We start from the raw sequence: 22,279 nt of genomic DNA on the forward strand, positions 1-22,279 counted from the left end.
TAGCATTGTTAAGAGGATTTAATGCGTGAATCCATGCAAAGCTCTTCGACTAATTTTTGGCACAAAGTAAGCACTAAATAAAAACTAGCTATCATGATTTATTATTATCGGTAAGGCTCTAAGCCTCAAAAGCATATTGTTTATTTTGCTGACATAATGACATACCCAGGGGGAACCACTTGTTATCACCAGTTGATCAGAAGCTCTGATTATTATAAATTAAAAACGAATTTGTTATTTAAAAATGCTGCTTTGGACGGGCTCCTCTCCCCGCCAAATTAAGGCTTTTTGGAAGAAAGGATACAATAAAAAGGATGCAGTAAGGAAGAGCTGTGGGAAAAAAAAAACCAACCCTGGGGAAGAATAGTTTAGGAGTCTCTAATAGAGACCAAAGGTAACCCCAGCAATCACAGTGTAGCAACAAGTTAAAGAAATGCACTGAAAATAAAAAAGAATTCTAAAGAAATCACTCATCTTTAAACTTAATAAAATGAGCTTTCCTTCATGTCTGTTGGGCTTTCAGGGGTTGCTGGGTTAATGACAGGCTATGAAAAAGAAGCAGGGAATCGGCACCCACGAGCCCGCTAATCTGCTGTTGAAACTTAAACGGATTTTGATAATGTCAAACCAAATGAGGACGCCAGAGGTGGCGAAGAGGCTTCCAAAGAGTGGCTGCGCTGGAGAAATTCCGACAAGGAGCCTCAGGGGTTTGGTTCTTTTTTTTTTTTTTTAATAAATTTATTTATTTTTAGCTGCATTGGGTCTTTGTTGCTGCGCGTGGGCTTTCTCTAGTTGTGGTGAGCGGGGGCTACTCTTTGTTGCGGTGCGCGGGCTTCTTATTGCGTGGGCTTCTCTTGTTGCGGAGCACAGGCTCTAAGCGCTCGGGCTTCAGTAGTTGTGGCTCGCGGGCTCTAGGCGTGCAGGCTCAGTAGTTGTGGCTCATGGGCTTAGTTGCTCCGTGGCACGTGGGATCTTCCTGGACCAGGGCTCAAACCCATGTCCCCTGCATTGGCAGGCGGATTCTTACCCATTGCACCACCAGGGAAGTCCGGGTTTGGTCCTTATAGTAGTGGGGTCCCCCTTCTTTCAGTAGACCCCAACTTCAGGACACTGACGTCAGTAAATGAGCTGCTCCCACCAATGAGTACAGGCTGCCTCCTCAGTAGCCACACTCCCCCACCAGGGTTTCAGATGCCCCCCTCCTCATGTTCCATCCACCAAGGGAGGCAGTGCACCTGGGTGCTGAAGTATAGGTTTTGTAGCCAGACAACTGGGTTCAAATCCTGGCTCTGGTTCTTCCTTGCTGTGTGACCGCCAGCAATTTGCTTAACCTCTCTGGGTCTTCATTCTCTTTTTGTTAAAATGGGAAGAATAATAATAACTATCTCATAGGCTGAGAGTAACAAATGGAAGTACACAAAGAAGGTCCCTAGCTCATAATAATAGCAAAATAAATGCTAGTTACATTGAATTAAATAAAAGAATGAAAAATGATAAGGGAAAGTGTGTGGCTTTCCTTTTTTTTTTTAACGTCTTTATTGGAGTATAATTGCTTTACAATGGTGTGTTAGTTTCTGCTGTATAACAAAGTGAATCAGCTATACATATACATATATCCCCACATCCCCTCCCTCTTGTGTCTCCCTCCCACCCTCCCTATCCCACCCCTCTAGGTGGTCAAAGAGCACCGAGCTGATCTCCCTGTGCTATGCGACTGCTTCCCACTAGCTATCTATTTTACACTTGGTAGTGTATATATGTCCATGCCACTCTCTCACTTCGTCCCAGCTTACCCTTCCCCCTCCCCGTGTCCTCAAGTCCATTCTCTACATCTGCATCTTTATTCCTGTCCTGCCCCTAGGTTCTTCAGAACCATTTTTCTTTTTAGATTCCATATATATGTGTTAGCATACGGTATTTGTTTTTCTCTTTCTGACTTACTTCACCCTGTATGACAGTCTATAGGTCCATCCACCTCACTACAAATAACTCAATTTCGTTTCTTTTTATGGCTGAGTAATATTCCATGGCTTTCTTTTCAGAGTAAAGGACTTTCAAAAAAGACATTGTGTCTATGTGTATATGTAATATGCATGTATATATTTACATATATGTATATGTGCATATATGTGTACATGTATGTATGTATGTATGTATCTATCGAGAGAGGGGAGAGTCTAACTCTTCTGGAATAGACTTAACTATGGGAACAAGTTTAAAATTGGGAGTCAGGCTCTGTTTCCATTACTGATTTTTGGTGGGACTTTCTAGAAGCCAGTTTGGTCATTTTATTGATTAGCTTAGTTTATTGAAAATCCTGCTTTATTTAGTAACACTGAAATTAAGATCCAGTCAGCTACACCTTCACACTGAAGCTCTTTTATCCTTTATACCCTGCCTCCTGCCAGATAAACAGGTTCTTTCTCTGCGTTTTCATAGCATTTACACTTAACTCTACTGCAGCACTGTTGTCGGGTACTATGTTGATTTTACTGGCCTTTCTAAGTGTCTCTTATTAGACGCTATGCTCCCTGAGGTCAGGCAGGGCTACAAATTCATCTCTGGGTTCTCTGTGGTTTGCACCTGGCAACCCATCTATAAATTCTTATTGAACTGAATCAAGTTTTATCTGCCCATCTGATGGGGTATTTTAACAAAACCCCTGTGACTACTGGGTGAAATGAGAGCCTTAAGAAAGATTTACTTTGAAAAGTTGCACGGAAACTGGCTTTAAAAAAAAAATTAAATTCTCTTTCGAAAGCTCCATGGGGAAATTTACTATCTAAAGAAAACTCCCTTATGAATCCTTCTGAAAAGTCATGCGTCAACTCTTAATTTATCTTTTGTATAAAGTCTTATAAACAAAAAAAATGAGCCAAGGCAGCTGGAGTCTAGTGTATAGGTCACTGGATTAACAACCAAAATGTAAGGGTCCTCATCCTGATGCTTTATGATGCTGAACCATTTGTGGAAGGAACAGGGATGTAAACGAACTATTCTGTTGAACTCCCATCCTTGTTACTAAGCAGCTGGCTAGTTTTAGGCAGTTCAGCTCTCCAGGTCTCATTGTCCTTATCACCATAAGAGTGGTTTGGACCCAAAGATATCTTAAGGGGCATTCCACCTTAGCCTACTGTGGTCTACAGAGCGAGCCAGGAGGGCCACTCTGGGTTTGTGCTACAAAGATGCCTGTGTGGTGTCTGCAGGGGGAGGGGTTATCAGAAAGTGAAGGCAACATCTCTTTTAACAAACCAGTGATTGCTTTCAAACTAAACTTTCCACATATGCAACTGAATTATTCTTTTGCAAAGAGTTTTCACTTTTTCCATATATATATATATATATATATATATATATATACACATCTGCATATAAATACCTTTAATATATATACAATTTTCATTGTGAAATAATTTCAGATTTATGGAAAAATTTCAAACAATGGTACAAAGATTCCTGCATATCCTTCACCCAGATTCCATAAATGTTACATACATTTGTGCTCTCTCTCTGTATATAAATTTTTTTTTTTCTGAAACATTGACAGTTAAGTTATAAACAGGTGGCCCCCTTACCTCTAAATGTTTCCAAGTGTTTCTCCTAAAAACAAGGCCATTCTTTTTCAGAACCACGGTATAGTTATCACAAACAGAAAATTAACATTGATACAACCAAATATATCTAATTTATAGATCTTATTCAAATTTGCCAATTGTTACACTAATAGTCTTTACAGCCAAAGGAAAAAAGACTTTTTCTGCATACTTAAAAAAGAACCTTCAAAATGAGTGGGCATAACTTCTGTAACTTTAAAAATAATAAAAGGAAGAGAAAAGTTAGGCCAATACTGCCTCCCAAGAGATTAAAAGGAAAGGTGGCTTTTGTAAATTGCTACAGCCAGCGTGGGGAACCATCTCCATGACTCTGTCCCTGGAGGTCAAATCCCTGGGCGGATGTCCAGGAGGTCTGTGCCGCCCTCCAAGGTCAAAGAGGCCAGCAGCCCGGACCAGGCTCCCAGTCCCACAAACAAGGATCAGAACCTGGGCTGCCGGAGCCATGCCAGCTCTTCTAGGACCACAAACATGGTTAACCCCTAAAAGGATGCCATCGAGAGACACTCAACAAGGAAACAAAGTACTTATGGTTTCTACCTTTACCTCCAAGATGGGTGTCCTCATATTGAGAAGTTCTGAGTTCTCAGGAGGCAATGTTGCATGTGGAGCTGGTCAGCCCTGGGTTTGAATCCCAGCTCTGACAACTACTGGCCGTGTGCCTTTGGGCAGATCCCTCCCCCTCTCTGAGTTTGTCTACTCCTCTGTATAATGGGGTTGCTTCTGAGGATTAACCAGAGCAACATAGGACGCGACTTTTAGGCACTTTTACATCTTTCCATCCAGTTGTTGTGCTGCCTGAAAAACACCTGTAACTATCCCAGATTTGGAGGATACATATGTGATGATTTATTGATAGTTTATGATATCAGCTGCCTAGTGCACTATTAACTACAAGAGGGCCCAGGGCTGGAGTGGGCTGTAATGAAACCGGCATCTTCCAGAGCAGCTGAAATCAATACACAATGAGTGGTCAATACATCTGCAGACCTGGGGGGGAACCTACTGCATGAATTAAAGTGCTACGGCCAGAGAAAGCAAAGTCCAGTTTAACACCCAAAGTGCAGCTGTTAATGTGGGCTCTAGCTGCTTCTCAGGTGGGCAACTGAAAAGCAGCCATGTATTTATTTCACAATGATTCATGAATGTGCCAAGCAATGCTGGGTGGGTCATTCACTCATATTTTCATGCAACGACTATTTATCAAGCAGCGACTGTAGTGCTAGGTAATCTCTGGTCAACATCAAAGCTGGGGTGTCTGTCATATTCCCATTATCCATTATCTAGGCAGCCTGAAGTCAGGGTCCCATGGACCCTTGGGTTTGAATTGACAGCATCAAGAACAGAGGAATTTAACACCATTCTGTAATCATCCTGTGTGAGTCCGGCCACCACCCTTGGGTTCTAGGCAATGACCAAGCGTGGTGTCCTGGCAAACAGGATGGAGTTCAGCCTCCATCTCCCAGAGCCGTGGCTTCCATGTCCAACTTTTCTTTCTATCTACGAGCTGCACAGTGAAAAGTGGAGATGGTGATCATTTTGCCCTAAGAAGCAGATGCTTAAGACACATTGGTTCTTGCTGGTTCATCTCCAGCTTAAAGATGAGATTTCTGGGATTTTAGAGGCAACACTCTAATGATCAATTTCACAGGATAGTCCACGTCTATAACTCCACGGAAGATTACTCACGGAAATGTGAAGCGATTGCCTATTTCAGACACATGTACCTAAAATTCCAACCAGTTAAATAAGACTGATGTGGAGCAAAACAACAGCCTTCCGTAGCCACATTAGAAGCTAATCATTTCAGAAAATGTTGCCATAATTCATTTATGGAAACAGCAAGACTATTCCCCAAACAAGTGATAAAGGCAAAGGACTCACAGTCATAGCAGGGAAATGAAGCCTCATGTTAATACTTCCTAAACTTAAACTGAACTCTGGAGGCACCCTGGCATAAATCTGCCTTGCAGATTATTCTGCCTCACATATTTTTATCTATTGCAAATAAAGGTGAATTCAGAATAGTGCTTCAGTCATTACACCTCGTTTCCATTTATTTGGGAATCAGGACAACCATCTGTGAATTCTGTTTAACCAAAAGATAGGCGAAAAGATTCTCCTAAGGACAGTAGATTCCCTAGCTCGTCTGAGTCAGCAGCAGCCCAGGAGCCTTCACCCGGCTGTTGCCTGGCTATTCTTCAGGAATAGACTTCCATCCTGAGCGTCCGCTGCGGCTGTTACAGTATGCACAACATCACACAGCAATAATGGTTTTTATAAAATCCTTCAGCACTCAGAACTACACATGGCCTTTATTTCTTTTGAAACCTCAATTTGTCATTGTAGACAAAAATGGCCGAATCTCTGCCACTCAGGGTGTTAATAGATATTTATACATCTGACTGTTCAGGTGAACATGCTTCTGTATTAATAAGTAGTTCAGTTTATTAGTATTATTTATAGCAGCTAAAAAGTTTATTGAATGGTTACAAGTTGCCATGTAATCTCCTGATTCCTTTATGATTTTTTTCCTGTTTTTCAGACAAGAGGACCACAGTAGTAAAGTGACTCGCTTAGGATCACACAGGTCTTAAGGGGAAGAGCTGGGATCAAAAGCTCTGTCTGACCGTTTCTGAAACCCACATACGTAACCACTAGGCTGACTGCATTTCAGACCCTGGGCTAAGTACAAGAGAGACAAAGAGAGGCGTATCCAAGCAGATAGCAGAGATCAAGCTCTGGGTGTGCAGGTCTCTCTGAAAGAGAAGCATGCCAATGAAAGTAAGGGCAAGTGTGGCAGGAAGGGAAACTGGACCTCATTATTAATACCTATGTCAAGCCACGAGGATGCCATGTACAACAGAAAGTATGCAACTGGGAACGGCTTGTGGGGGGCAACCAGAAGCTGAAATCCACCAATGTGATGCACTAAGTGGTACCCATCTGTAACAACAGTAGAATAGCATGGCCTCCAAAATGAGGGGAGTTGTTGCATTGGTATGTAGGTTGTTGGTGTATCTGCCAGTAGATGTGCAGTATCGCAATGGCTGGCTCGAACATAATGACCCCTTGTCCTTCTGGGAACTTCACCGACTTTGAAAAAGCCCCACGTAGGGAAGTGATCATTTTGGAACCCTGGGCTGTGTTCATTGAGAGGCTGATGAGAGCCAGAGGAAGAATTACCAACCTCCCTGCTAATCTGGCTCCTAGTACCATACATTAAGCCAACTAGTAAAAATCATTATGAAGTTTTTGCTGAAAGGGCAAGTGTAGAAAAACATGTTTCTAAACAGAATAACAGTCTTTGCCATTTTTTTCCAACTTGCATACCATCTGGAAATTCTGATTTTTTTTTCCAAAGGGTAGGAAAGAAATGTGCTCCAGGCACAAATAAATGTTTACAGCTGAGTTATAAACCGAGAATGGTGGGGCTTAAAACAGACATGCTGGCAGTGATGGAACTCAAGCTGCAGTGAGACAAATAATGCTGCAAGGAGCTGGCCAGCTCATTTTTGCACATTGGCCCTTTGGAACGGGAAGTCCTGCTTCCTACTGACCTCATCAAGCACATGGTTGAGAAGAAGTCTTCATCAGGGTTTGTCCCAATTCTTAGAAGGTAAAGGAAAAAGATGAAGTGGTAGGATTGTCTACCTTCGCATTCCGAAGGCAGCCTTCGCCTTTGGAAAATACAGTGCCTCATAAGAAGTGGCACTCTGTGGAGGCTTGTTAAATGGACCGACCGAGAGACGCTGTGATGATGTCAGGAAAAACAACAAATATTCATGGATCTCTTATTAAGTATCTGATATCACACACCATATTCTATAAGTGACATCTCATTATGGGGGGCAGCAAGCTTATGAGGGGGTACCATTTTACAGATGATGGCTCAGAGGCCAAGGGAGGGCAAATGACCTGTTTACATCCACACAGCTCCTTAGTGATGGAGCTGGTGTTTGCATCCAGTCAGACCAACCCCAGAGCTCTGTAGTATAGAGCACCTGTCAATGCAAAGTTATCCGAGAATATATTATACCCAACACTATGTCAAGAAGGAAAAACTGATATATTGGAGTTTTGTCTTTCTCCCTAGTCTCCTACAACTTGTAGTTACAGACAAGTCCAAGGAAATTAGAAATCGGTTTGTACATGATCAAGACTAGTCAGCCAACTTTTCCTGTAAAGGGCCAGACAGTAAATATTTCAGGCTTTGGGGGCCATCTAGGCTCAGCTGCACTTACTCAACTCCACTGCCAGAGTGCAGAAGCAGCCAGGGACAATGAATGAACGTGGCTGTGTTCCAATAAATCTTTATTTGCAAAAACAGGTGGCTGGCCAGATTTGGTCCATGAGATGCAGTTTGCTGACCCCAGATATAGAGGACACCTTGAATGTAAAAATGAGTGTAGGTTTTGAGAGTGACCCATGAAATTCGACTTGGGAGCTTATTCTTTCTTAAGATCAGTGCACAAATTGGCTACATATGGTGTGCCCTTTAAAAGTTCTTGTATATTTTGCCTCTGGACCTAGCCAATCAAACTGGATTCCCTTATGCTATCTGACCAGGTCAGAACACTGTATTGAATCTTCGTTCTCAAGGCTTATCTAATCCCAGATCTATAGAAAAAGTGTTCCGTGCTCTTGTAATGAAGACGTATGAGTTCGTTCCTTTTAACATAGAAATACACTCGAGATGGTGAGTGATTCTGGCAGTGTGTGGGCTCCCCTTCCTTTGCTGTGAAATCCAACGACCAAATCAACCACGTTAAAGTTTTAATTGAAAGAGAGAATGGAGAAAAAATAAACCATGAACAACAACAAATGGAAAAGGGAAGACAAAGCCCAAAGAACGTATATTCTCCCGACCAATTAATCAAGTGCTTTGTTTCTACTAACATATCAGAGTGTGTAGGCTGCCCTGTCTATTAGACTCCTTTCCAAATCTGAGCAGTGTAAACACTCCTAAAGACCAGGTAATGAAATCTCTATCGATGTGCCATCTTAGATGGGACTCACATGCCTGTGTTTTGCTTACATTTTAATTTGTTTCTGCTGGATACTTACCTAGTAATTGCTTAATAAGATTAACCTCCCTGGCAATGTGTGGTGTATCTTGATTAAAACATTATCGGAGTGAAGGATTATCGTATAGCACAAAAAAAAAAAAAATGGAGAGGGTGGTATTTAATTAATTTATTGCCAATATATCTTGATTGTCTCTTTGAAACACTGGAAAAGTAGTCGATTGGAATTGATCCAGGTTATCTAAATGTATAGATTTGGATTGTGCAGAGGAGGTAGGTCACTGGGTAAAGAAATTCAAACGTAGGATCACTGCCTTTAAAAAGAGTTAGGCAGGTATAACACACCATTGTAAAGCAATTATACTCCAATAAAGATGTTAAAAAAAAAAAAAAAAAGAGGCGGGTGTGTGAAAACACCAAGCTTTCTAGTCATTTTTAAAACCAAACTTCACAACAACTTAAGAAGAGATCTGATCTCTTCGGTCACAGGAAGAGTACCGTTTTGGAGTTCAGAAAGAAGATGCTCTGAGTTTTACTTCAACTTTAAGCAATTTCAAGTGCTCAGACGTTATCATAAAAGTCCTCTTGACAAAATTCACTGCACAATGACTTGGTAACCTCTTTTCTGGCTCAGAACTCATTTGGAAAATATTCTGCTGTGTGTGATGTTATACAACTCACACAGCATTTTGAAAAGCAGGTGGCCTCTGAGGGGAAAAGTTCTGGCCTTTCCAAAGACACCATGGAAAATGTTTCTTTGTTCATTTACAGACATCATACTCTTAGTTAGGACCTGTTCTTTTCCGGGAATCTTCTGTCCTGCTGGTGTGGGAGGCTCCAGTGGGGTTGGAAATGAAGCTTAGTCACAAATGGGAGGAGAGGCCGACCCTCACTTATAGAAGTTAATGCCTATCAGTGATTCCCTTTTGTGAAGAACGCTATTTAAAAAGTGTTTGTGCGAATTCCCTGGCGGTCCAGTGGTTAGGACTCTGCTCTCTCACTGCCGAGGGCCCGGGTTCAATCCCTGGTCGGGGAGGTAAGATCCCACAAGCTGCGAGGAGTGTCCAAAAAATAAAAATTTTTTTTAATTAAAAAAAAAAGTGTTTGTATATAATCTCAGTATGTATATGGATATAAAATACATCCCTGTGCAAAAAAAATGCATATTCACATTTCAAATGTGTATTCTGCACTCTTTTCAAAGGATGGAGTGCGGATTTGCAGATTAAAGGACATTTGTGGATCAAACATAACAGAGACCCCCAAAAGCAGTGTTTCTCAAAGAGCAGCACCGCGGACCATTTGGATGGGATACTTCCTCATCGTAGGGGGCTCTCCTGTTCACTGTAGACTGTTTAACTGTATCTCAGCTTCTACCTACTAGATGCTGGTTGCACCTCTTCTAAATGTGACAATCAAAAAAGTCTTCAGACCTTGCCAGATGTGCCCCTAGGGGGCAAAAACCCTCCAGCTGAGAACCACTGCAGTAAAGGAAACTGGAGTTACATTTACAGGTGGTGTCAAGCCCTGGAGACGAGCAGACTGCAAATCTGAGGCCAAACAAATCTGGCTCCTGGCTTCTGGGTCAGTTAAGGTAAAATATACTTTTCATTTTCAGGTCTAGTTTTAGTCACTTGATAATGGAAAGCATATAATTTCATCCTCAGATAAAACTTTTTCATGCTTACTTAAAGGTAATTTAGTGTTATGATTAGGATAGATGGGGAGAACGACTCTTAAAGCCTTGATCAAAAGACGAAAAAGTCACACGTGAAGCATTAGGACAGCTCCGGAGAGGCTAATTTAAGCAACGTTAGCATCTCAGGGCTGATTAATGTACACCTCTATGGGAAGATGATTCTGGAATATCCTCTGTGGAAAACGCCTGATCTAGGAAAAACCCAACAGCTCCCTTAAAGATGTACACGGCACAGACCTGAGTTCAAATTGGTACCTGCCTACTTGTTGGATTTGGGGTAAATCTCTAAAACATCCTGGGCCCCAGTTTCTCCAAGGTAATTTTTCTCCCTTTAGGGTTATTGAAGTTACACAACATTAAATCTGGCACACAATAGGTGCCCAATAAATGTTTCCCTTCCCATTGCTGAAATATCCCTGTGGGGTATTTGAAGAAATGTCGGGTGAACTGCCTAGTGTGCTAAGAGACAGAGTGAAAAATTCTGTGTCTGGAGAACGCTTCTGTGCAATCTCTGCTGTTTGTGATTTCCATCCTGAATCAAGCAACCATCCTCCCCTACCCTGCACACCAGCCTGCCTAATGGTGCCATCGGCTGCAGTCTCTTAATTGCCCCACATCCCCACTTCCCCATGGTTCTGTTTTTTTCTCCTCCTTCTTAGCACCTTGTTAGCACCTTTTTTTTTTTTTTTTCCTGCAAAAATACAGTTGCCTGATTGCTTCAGTAAACATTTCTATTTTCCCCTTCACTGTTTTGCCAAGGGAAGCTTTGTTCCCGAGTTGTCAAAACTCCTTTCTCTTCTCCCCCCGAAGCGGAACAGCTCCGGGTCGGGTCTTTCTCTTTCATGCCTTGCCAGGTGGTGCTTCCTCCCTGGGGAAGCTGCGTCTCTCCCCTGGGGAGAGGGCTCTAGTCTACTGGCCTGTGCCGCCTGCTGCCTCAGCGTTCCCCATCAGGCAGGACTTTCTCCTGCTGCTCCAGCTGCTGCTGCCCCAGCTGCTGCTGCCCAGGCCTTGAGATGCTTTCAAGTAGCTCCAGACCCTGCCGGTCGCTGCAGACAGCGTAGGGGTGCACATGGCTCTGAGCGGGCACCGCGCCAGCTCCGAGCGGCTCCAGCCAGACACGGCTCACAGACAGGAACAGCAGACAGCTCTGAACGGGGGTACCTAGGAAATGCAGGGCTTTTTCCTCCACCTTTTTCTCCCTTTTGCATACCTTCCAAGATTCGGATTAGAAAACCTGAACCAGGTGGCGGGAGCTCGGAATTTTCCTGTGGCCTCAAGAGGGCGAGCTGCGGCTGTAACCTCACCTTTGCCTCCAGATGGCGCTGTTGTCACATCATCGTTTCCTGGTAAGCCGGTCCTTATCCCATTGTTAAAGGTGTGTCCATCTGCCGGCTGGAGTTGCCAATTGAGTCCGAGCAGATGCATGGCTGCAGGAGAGACAAAGTAATGAAAACATGAATAGAGAATTCAGCAATGCAAATGTCAAGGGGGAGGGCCAGGTGCCTTTTCCAAGCGACTGCCTTTGAAGGAAGCTGCCGTTCAACACTGGCTTGCCCCGGCCTCAGGGATTAGCTAAATACAGAAGGCAAGTAGATGTGGGTAGTTGGGTTTCCTCTCCCAGTGGAAAGGAAACAACAGGCCTCAAGGGGAGGGCATCCCTGGTGGTGGGCGGAGGAGGGAGGAGAAAACAAAGCCCGGACCTTCCAAATGGCGCCACCATAAAGCGGAAAATGCCCCTCTGGAATCACTGTAAAGGGCACTCTCCATCCCTCCCAGCCTTTCCTGCACTCTGGACAGAGCTGTTTACAGACTGGTGGTCCAGGGACATAGAAAAGAATAGTTTCCCCCAAACTGCTCACAATCTAAATCTGTTTCAAATCAAGTCTCCCCCAATGGGGCCAGGCTGCTGGTCTGGTTCAGACGAGACTATACCTGTGCTGAAATACCAATGCAGCCTCCAGTATCTGCAGTAGTACTGGCCCACGGTAAAGCCCACCTCCCTGACTGTTTCAAACTTGAAAAAGATTTTTCTGCTCCAGCCCTCTTCCTGACAAGTGAATATCTTTTCAGCCTATGGTGGAAAAAGCTTGGGGGTAGCGGTGGAATGGAGTCCTTTTCTGGAAATAGTACTATGGCGATTCACTGTCTCTCTCCCTCTCACCTGCCCTACCTCTACCCTTCCCCACAGTCCAAGATGAGACACAGAGTTCCGAAGCACTGCCTCTTCTTTGCTAAGCAAACAAGCATGCCTACAAAACTCTCGCTTTACTCCCATGCAACCTCCAACCTCCAGACACCAAACTTCCTTCTGGTGGTCCTTGTAACTCTGTTGGTGCCAACTCCCCACGTCCCGGTTAGTTGAGCTAAGCCAATATCCCCCTATGTCTGATGGCTCTTGGTGAGTTGTTCTTACTGTGTGGAACGAAAGGCAAGTTCCACACACCTGCATTCTTTCAAAGTCGGTATCTAAGAAACTCTTCCTTTGCGAAAAAATAAGGACTTCCTTCCCCTGCATATTTCTCAGCCAGGCAATAACCACCCCATGTCTGTCTGGCATTTCAACCAGACACAGGTTGATGCCTTTGCTACATTTCCAGCACTGCAGGAGGGAAAGGGCTGTTGACAGGGAAAGGTTCCTAGTATGAGGCGGGGATGGGAGAAACAATTAACCACAGGAAACGCAATTAACAATGCTTAGGAAATTGTTCACACAGCAATTAATTCTGCTTGCTTACCACCACCTAAAGTCAGGCTGCATTCTTTTAAGGTTAAAAACCTATCTTCAAACCCTACAGCTCAGATTGATGGCCATGGATGAACATGGCAAGGTGTCCCTGCGTGTACATCTGCTTTTCTCTTACACACATCCCCACCTCAGAACCAAGTTTTCTTTCTCTACATTACTCCGAAGTGCAAGGCCCACTATGGCAACTCTTCGAGATGATACATGCTAATAAGAATAAATGACATTTACTGTACACTTTCTGTCTGGGTAACACCTAATTTTCTCCTGCAGTTTATCTGTTCTATGTAGGTCACTTAGTTGAAGAGGCCAGATTCGATTGCCTCAAATAATGACATATTTTCACTGTACAGAGGTCAGGACATGAGAACTAATCGTGGCAGCTTCAAGATAACGATAGCTTCTGATTTGTAATTACCAGGTGAAGGGAGCCAAGGAATTAGCTATTTTTAAAAGATTTCCAAAAAAACATACTATTGGGTTATCGGCGCTTGCCTCGAGCCAGCTTGCTGCTGCACTGGAGATGCCGTTCTTTCAAAGAGGGTCTCTGTGTTTTAAGAGAGACACAGATAGATACTGCAGACCCAGCTGAGGCCCAGGCCTTACAGAGCTTTGATTTTTCATATCTAGAAAAGGAAGCGATGGGTCCATCAGGCAAAGATGACAACCTCCCCAGTGCCCCATCAGTATGAAAACTCTTGTCAAAACTGCTCCCCTTTCCTGGTACTCAATCTTGTCATTCCAAGGTGCAGAACATACTGCAACCATCAGCTTTGGGAGATCAGAGAGCAAGCAATACCCCAATCTTACTGGATATACCGAGGGCGTCCACGAAACGGTGGTCTCTGTTTGCAAAGACGCCTGCCCCCCCCCCCCTTGCTTTCTATCTTGGGTTCCACAGTATCTCTTTATTTAAAAAAAAAAAAAAAAGTATTCTGAAAACAAGAAGACCACAGATGGGGTGAGAAGGGTTCAGCTCAGAGTATACAAGTAACTTCCCAGACAACTCCCAGAAGTGAAAGAAAAAATAAGAAAGTGAGATGAAGATGGAAAAAGGACAAAAGCCAAATCTGCGGTGCATAAGCTCTGTCCTCCCAGTAGAAGCGATGCAACTCAAGTTGCAAAATGAAACTCAAGTTTGGGCATACTTTCTTTTGTTGAATTGAACGTTAAGTAAATAAGTGAGAACTATATCGGGGTAGAACCACCTCCTCTTGGTGTTTATTTTTTTTTTGTAGGCGGGGTGTTGCGGGGAGTCTGAAATAGGCTTTTGTTTGCACTTTTTTTTTTTCTTGGTCAGCTATTCCCTCTCTCTTACTTGAGTAGGAAAATGAGAATATCTTTCTGGCCTGTGGGGATGGACTAAAGTGTCCTTAGGATAAAGACCCAAGGGAGCTGTGAAGTAAATGAGTTTCCTGACTAGTGAGAATTCTGTTTCTTATTCTGCTACTGATTTGCTTGATGGCGGGGGCTGAGAAATCAGTCAATCTCTCTCTTTACCTTTTGTAAAGGTTTCCCTTTACAGGTAGGATAACGGCTGCTTAGGGCCAGAGGGAGGTTCAGCAACTGCCACCCCCTGAAGATTTATTGATAGCAGAGTATCTTGAACATAGAAGGTGCTTCATAAGGGTTCATTAGAATCAGTAATGATACATGGGGGCAGATGTGAGGGGCTGGATTGTAGGACATGATACTCTTTATAAATAAAAAACACATAATACAAAGGTATGAAGGATGGAATGAAACAGTGCTGGCAACTATATGGAGGGGTCTGCAAAGAGAAGCTTTTTGATGATTAGAGTATTAATACCTGCTGCCAGCCCTTGGACCCCTTCTATGGCCAGCACCGTGGTAGACATTCTACAGATACTATCTCAAGACCCGCCGCTTACATTTGAGGTGGGTGCCATCATCATGCCCATTTCACAGACGAGGAAGCTGGTGACCGTAAAGTTTCATCACAGGGGGCTTTCGGAATACAGGGAGGATTACAGTGGGAGGCAGTTGGCTGCTTCATATTTCATAGCGATCTGGTTACAAATTCTGGTTTGCAGTGGAGTCTCGGCAAACCTGGTCTCTTTCTTGCAGCTCCTGATAATCTCCCTGTGGTTGAGGAATCGCCAGTTTTGTAGAGTCAGCACCCCGTTCCTGAGCGGGGTGGTTACATCATAGTTCCTCACCTTGTTAATCTCACCACGCAACGCTGCATACCTTTTCCTTCTGCCACATCATCAGCGTGGGTCTGGAGCGAGGACAGCATGGTCCAGAGCCACGGCTGACCGGTGATAGAATACAGAACGATTGGAGAAAGGAACTCTTACTGTTGTAAGCCATGGAGAGTTTGGGGTTCTTTGTTACAGCAGCATGCCTGAGCCAATCTTGACTGATACGTTCAAGCATACGGTAAGTGAGAAATTCCACTTTTATGCACTAGGTGTCCGTGCAGTCCTTAAAGTTATTCACTTACCGGGTCAGGATCCTTTCTAAAGCCCAGCCAGGAAGAGTTTGCACATATTTAGGGCCACTACGTTAGCCTCTATGAACAACGACGACAACAAGTAGCTCTTTAAACATTATGTCATAATATCTCCAAGTCTGATCCGCTCTCAGAATCAGACTTAGAAAGCTGAGAAGCCTCAGAGTAGCCACAGCTACTGCTTCTTCACCTCAAGATTTTGGGTGAACACTGGCCTCATCATTTTCTCCCAAAAGACATCTGGATGCAGTGGGGTGGTCCCCTCCCCCAAGCCCCACAGATGCTCCAGCAGCTCATCCCAAAAGGTCCCGTTCAGGCCATCTGAGGGTCAGAAGTGAAATGAGTTTGGGAGACCCTCTCCCTAATGTTATTCACCCCCCCCCCCGCACCCCACTGACAGCCTAAATGCACAGTTTATCATGGTTTGACAGGCTCTGCTCCAGAGAGATCCTGGGATGCAACAAGGGGGCTCCATGGGTCAGCAGGGACAAAACAGGGAAAGGCTCCAAGGGGAAGTTCGTGTAGTCCAGGTGGCAGCTGGGAAATCAGCCACCAAAAACACAATAGGGCAGCCAAACTCTGAAAGTATCCCTCTGGCTAATTGGAGAAAACTTTCATCAGGTATTGAAAATGAACCAAGACAGGATGGACAGACCCCACACAGATCCCAGATTTCAGCAGGAATAATAAACAGACCTACCTGGAGTTATGGTGCTATTTTCTTACTGAAGTTGCCTGTGTTTGTGCCAGATAGGGTCCGATAGAAATACTCAGGGGGAGCCAAAGCAAAGGGAAGAGAGAGGGGTTGGCTGCAGGTCAAAGAATTCTCCGGCAACCACAAGGAAGGAGACTGTAGGCCTTGAAAAGTGGCAGCTCGGAACGGGGGTTGTCTGAAATAGTAATTAGGGTATGTGTGGGCCCTGCTGGGTGCCACTTAGAACCTTCCATGTTCACTGGCTGGCAGAGGATCAAGTTGACAAGAGGGCCAATCAATATGTCAGCAACGCTTCCCAGAGAGCTGCTCAGCCCTTGCTTGTCAAAGAGGGCAAACACGGGGGCCACGGGTGTCGTGCGTTTGCCGAGCAGGTCCCCAGGAACCGGGGGTACCTTTAAAGATCAGTCTTGTCAATACGTAACTGGATGAAGAGCTTGGGCTTTCCCTTTGAAAATGGAAGCCTTCAGGCCAAGCAGAGCTTAGGAAGGGGAGGAGGGAGTCAAGCTTGCTGGGTCTTGTGGCTCAGCCTGCGATCAGATATACAAGGGCCTTAGAGATGACGGCAAAGCTCCTTTAGAGACCAAGGCAGGATGATGGGAAGGGTCAGGGCTGGGTCTCCCCACCCTGACATCACCCGATTTAGTCAACAATGCCAGGGCTCCCGTGGAAAATGTAGCCAATTCTGAAAGGGCCCCTGCCCAGATGACAGAAAAAAAACCCAGTGGAATACTCCGAGCTCAAATGCACCAATGCTGACCTCGAACTTGCACAGGCAATCTGTAAAGGCACTTCTGCAAGTAGTAGTGAAAATTAACACATTGCAAAGGAGCCTCCTCGATGATGGTGACAATGAACATTTATTTTGGCACTGTGCCAGGTATTGGGCTAATTACATTATTTGCATCACTTATTCATCATTTATCATTCAGCAGATATTTATTGAGCCCCTACAGTGTGTGAGGTGTGTATTCCTAGGCACCAGGAATAAAGCAGTTAACAAGACAAGTTCCTCGCTCTCAGGGGAAAACAGAAACTAAACACATAAGCGAAAAGTAGAGTATAGGGCTAGGGAATGCCAGGGCATGGGGGATGGGAAATTGAACTTTTTTGGATTAACTGTAGACCAATTAAAGATGATTGTCTGTGCTAGGTAAATCTGAGCCAAGGCTTGAAGGAAGTAAGAAAGCAATTCATGCTGACATCAGGTTTGAGTGAAGTTAGGGGAAAAGGAGAGTGTGGGGTGCTGGGGGGGGCGTCAGTGGTGGGGAGGGGGACTCCCTCTGAGTCCTCACTGGAGGCCATCAGGCCCTTGGAGTTCTTTAAATGAACCACTACTTTGCCAAGACTGAACAAGGCAGGTGGGCTACAGAACCACTTACTCAATACTGTCAAGGCTCACTCGGGAGCAGACACCTCCTTGTGTAAGCAGTCATTAGTCCTCTATAAATATAAAAACCAGTTTGCTATTTAACTTCAAGGAATCGCCGTTGTCAATAGAAAATAAATCTGTTGGACAACTTCAGTTGACCGTCCTGCTGGCTAACAATCAATATGTTTGGTGACTTTTTCCTTGGTGAGTTTGCTTATCATCCTTCAGGGATGCAGTAGAGTACAGTGGGTCTTCCTTAAAGAGGTGGGGGACCACTGCAATGTATTAATGTGTTAATTATTCTTTTTAGGAAGGTCGTCAGTGCCAAAATGCCCTTCTGCCTAAAAGAAGAGATGTAAACAAAACCAGGAGGGATAACATTCTCAGAAATGCCTCAAGTCTTAAAGGAGTTAAAAATTTTTAAATCTTAAAAGAGTTTAAAAAAAAAAAATCCCTTCCAAACCACCTCGGTGAAGTGATTTCTTTTAGTTTCGCCCCATTGTATTGCAATACACTGAATGGAATAAATTTTCAAAGCACTGCAGGGAAGTTACGCCCACAAATCCCTTTACTAGTAATGGGATTTGTGCACCTATCTGCCAAGAATGCTCTGAAAACTTACTTGCCTGTGTCCAACTTCCAGTCTGCAGCTTCCAAAATGGTTGCAAAGCTTATGGCCCAGGAATTACACAGACGAGGAAGGATGAGTTGTAGACACGATACCAGAATCCTGGCAGGAGCACGGGAAATGAGAGGGGCTTGGGAGAAATGCACCTGCATTTACCCCTCTACCTGCACTCTCTCATCTTCCAGCTATGGTGCTAAAGTGGTCCTCGGCATGAATTCTGTCTGCGCCTTTCTAATTCAGGTCCCTCACAAAAGCAGGGAGACTTTCTGGCCTGCAGGTCTGCCATGAGGACGAGGTGAGAGTGGCATGAGACAGCTCTGGGACCAGAGAGAGGTGTGTTCCCGAGACAAGAAGAATCCACACGGAGGGACCAGCGCATTAATCTATTCCTGTGACAGGCTTGGGATGGTACAGTGAGTGGGAAGTGGTATGAGATTAATCAATTCCCGTGTTTGGAGGAAACAAACGGGGCTCCTTGCCGCTTTAGGGGGCACGGCGGTGTCATCCCCACACCCTTTGTCCCCTTGCACCTGCTGCACTGCAGGTGGCAACTAGTAACAGTGTGGGGGTGTGGTGTCTGGTGCGCTCAGGTGACCTCTAACGAGGCCCCCAGGCTCCCAGCATCACCGGGAAGACCGATACGCAAGACAGACCCATGAGCTGACATCCACTTTCTGTTTCTGGTGCGGGGTCCCCAGGAATGTACCCTGGAGGACAGGCGATGCTGGCCAGGCGTCCCATTGTCCACCCAGCCAGCTCACCCCTGGGCTGATAAATACACACCTGGAGCCATTCAACGTACAGAACATCATTTCCCACCCCAGACTACTCCGTTCCTGCTGCTATTTTTCCCTGGAAAGGACTAAAATAAAAGCCTTTCTTTCTCCAAGAAAGGACCCACGTGATCAAAATACCTTTAGAGAATGATAACATCGGTAGGTTTTATTCTGCAAATAAATCACGGTCTCGGATTTTAAGAGCTTTTGTGATAGCAAAACACATCCCCACAACCCATACACACACACCTCAATGCATCTTTCTTCCGCCCTACCCCGAAGCTTGTCATTCAGCGTCAACAATCCAAACATCATTCGTCTTTCTTTAAAGAACAGCAACCAGCAGTCCTGTTCAAGAGGGGGCCGGTCTACAAGACCACCAACTACAAAAGGAAGGCGACGTGGGCTGCACGCGGCATGCGGCCACCGGAATCCTAGGAAGCAGACATCATGAATGTTTTAGAGGATGAGATGTCATATCGATCAGGAGATGTGCTGTGTGTGCTGGAACAAAGAGGGGGAACTCTCTCGTGATAAATAACCTTCTGCGAGAGGGAGTGGGGAGGGGGTTCTGGGAGGTGGCCATTAGGGCGCTGGCCCTACTCTGTTCCCTCAGCTGCAGCAGACGAGGGAAGGAGAGTCTGGACTCACTTCCCTTCCTGGGTCCCGGGCAGCCCCCAGCAAAGCACTGCCAGGGAGCCTTCTGACTGAACTCAGAGCCCACAGCCAGGCACCCTGAGATTGGCAGCCAAGCCAGGGGGCCTTAGGAACAGGATAAAGGAAGAGCTATCTCCCTATCTTGGGTCCCTGAGAGATTCAGTCCCATCAGGGTTCAAATCCCCACACTACTACTCATAAGCAGATGAACTTGTACCAATGAATTCACCTCTCTGACCTTTGCTTTCCTTAGCTAGAATAAGAGCTAACATTTTTATAAAGTACTGACTCAGGGGCCAACATTCTGCTGAGCACTTGGTATACATTATTTACCCCTTACAATAAACCTGGAGGTGGGTACTGTTATCATTCCCATTTTCTGATGAAAAAATTGAGGCGGAAAGGTGTTGGGAACTTTGCCCACACGGATAGGGCTCACAGTTGGGGCAGCTGGTTATGGAATCAGGCACATGCTCTCAGCCCTTTATATCTCTATGGGGAGAGGAGTGATCAAACCAACCTTGTAGGGTATTGTGATATAAAGGAGACAGGAACCTGGGAGTATCAAACACAAAGGAGGCACTCAAGAAACGTGTCTCACTTCCTGTTGGGTCTTGGATCACTCTGTCATTACAACAATGGTGATCATGGCTAACTTTTATTAAGCCCTTACTGAGTGCCAGGCATCGATTTTATGGAGTGTGTATTTTATTCTCCTATCTCGTAGATGAAGACACTGAAGCTCAAGGAACTGAAATAACATGCAGCTGGTAAGTGGTCGAGGGGTGATTTGAACCTGAGCCCCGTGACACCTACGGCCTGAGTACCGCACCACCCAACTCATAGCAGGACGACTGTCAGCTCAAAGTCCAATACCAGTGAAGATGGGGGATGTATATTCATCTAGATATTCTTCCCCCATTGGCCTGAATCCCCTGTCAGAGACACCTTTGTGGCTTCCTTTCCTGCATCCCATCAGAATGGCAGAGCCACAGTCAAGAGGGGCTCAAAGGTCATCTGGTCCACACTTTTGCTGTACAGATGGCGCCCATGACAGCCAACGACTGGCTGAGCCAGGATTTGAAATTTGATTCTTTGTCTGGTGCCCTCTCTACTGTCTCATCCATCTCCTTAAAGACAGAGAAGCTGATGGGCAATGAAATGCCTTAAAAAAACAGACAATGAGGGCACTGCAGAGAAGGCCTTCTCCTCTCACCTAAGATTTTTATTACTATGACTTGCGATGCAGTGCATGAGCAAAAATAACCTGTTAATAAATTAGTCAACAAAAGGGGAATTATGGTTCTTTCTGATCCTAGATTCATTAGCTCGGGTTTCTATGACAAATTACTTCTACCGCAGAAGTTCATTCACACCTACAATCTAAAATCACCATTTTTCTATTTCTACCCAGTCCAAGGATGTCGTGGTCGATATAGATGTGTTCCCTCCTGCGTGTGAACTTGGTAATTTTTCAGGAGTGAGAAATGAGTTGAAGAAATAAGGACGTTGAGCACATCCTGTATGTAATTCTCATTTCAATTTGGTCATTTGTTCAGCAAAGCCAAATTAGGCACATGGGGAGACTGCCAGCATTCTTTTCAATTTTTAATTTTTGACATGGTTCGCTCAAGGATTTTTTTTTTTTTTAACCCAGGAATAAAAAAATCTCATGTTATAGTAAATTGGGCTTGCTCTTTCTCTTAAATGGTTTTTAGTTAAGTGGATTTCACGTGCCTAACCTAAACCATTTAAAATTTGATTCCGATGGAAAGAAACATCACGTTAAAAAAAAAAAAATTAGTTCTCTCTCCCAGGGATTGATCATACAGTAGGAACTGAAAATCACAGAAATATGGTAGTCCTGGTTCTCTGATATGCTTAATATCAACACAGTCAACTTTTTACCGGGAGAAAGCTAGTCTGGATAAAAAAGGATACTTTCTTTTCGGAATGCAAGCCACTTAAATCCATCAAAAAAGAACATTTTCCTCTGCAATTAGATAAATGACACAATTAGGCGTATTTGGAGTTTTTGACAATTTACTTGGTAGAGCTAATTTCAGGGGCTTTAAGCGACACTCAAGTCCAACACATTTCTTTCCTGGTGAAGGTACACATTTCTCTCAACAGGTAGCAGCACTAACTGCTGTGGCATTTTTGGCTTATACAAAGCATTGCAATGACAGCAGAAAGACACTCAACACGGTTCATAATTAACCTTCCTTCTCCCTTGGGCTGGTGCTCCCTCCCCATCCCCCCCATCCCCAATTACTCGATGGAAGATCCCAACTCAGGTGTAACCCAATGCACCTCCAGGCGGGGGTTGGTGTCTCCTCTAATACCAGCCTGGGAGAGAGATGCTCCCTGACCCACATGTTTGGAGCTCAAGAAGGATGAACACGTTTGAAAAGTTCCCCCACTTGTTTTTATTACTTAGATCTTTGAGGCTGAAGTTTCTAAAATGCCCACACTAGTTTTATCTGATTTCATTCAGTCTTTAATATAAGACAGTCCTGTGGTAGATATTTTATTATCCCTATTTTACAAATGAAGAGGATGAGACACCAGTTATACA

The 22,279-nt window shown here is 44.5% G+C and overlaps 1 protein-coding gene across 15 annotated transcripts in view; it reads right to left on the reverse strand.

Moving 5' to 3' along the window:
* Positions 1-22,279, reverse strand: part of TENM2 (teneurin transmembrane protein 2) — a 591,699-nt gene that overhangs the window by 214,802 nt on the left and 354,618 nt on the right. For all 15 annotated transcript variants that reach the window (XM_082456392.1, XM_082456388.1, XM_082456389.1 and 12 more), the window contains one exon: positions 11,642-11,764. In XM_082456392.1, coding sequence (XP_082312518.1) covers positions 11,642-11,764 — 123 coding nt within the window. The remainder of the gene's footprint in view (positions 1-11,641; positions 11,765-22,279) is intronic.

This window comes from Balaenoptera physalus, assembly GCF_965194825.1.
Source record: "Balaenoptera physalus genome assembly, chromosome: 3".
NCBI classification, from domain to species: Eukaryota; Metazoa; Chordata; class Mammalia; order Artiodactyla; family Balaenopteridae; genus Balaenoptera; species Balaenoptera physalus.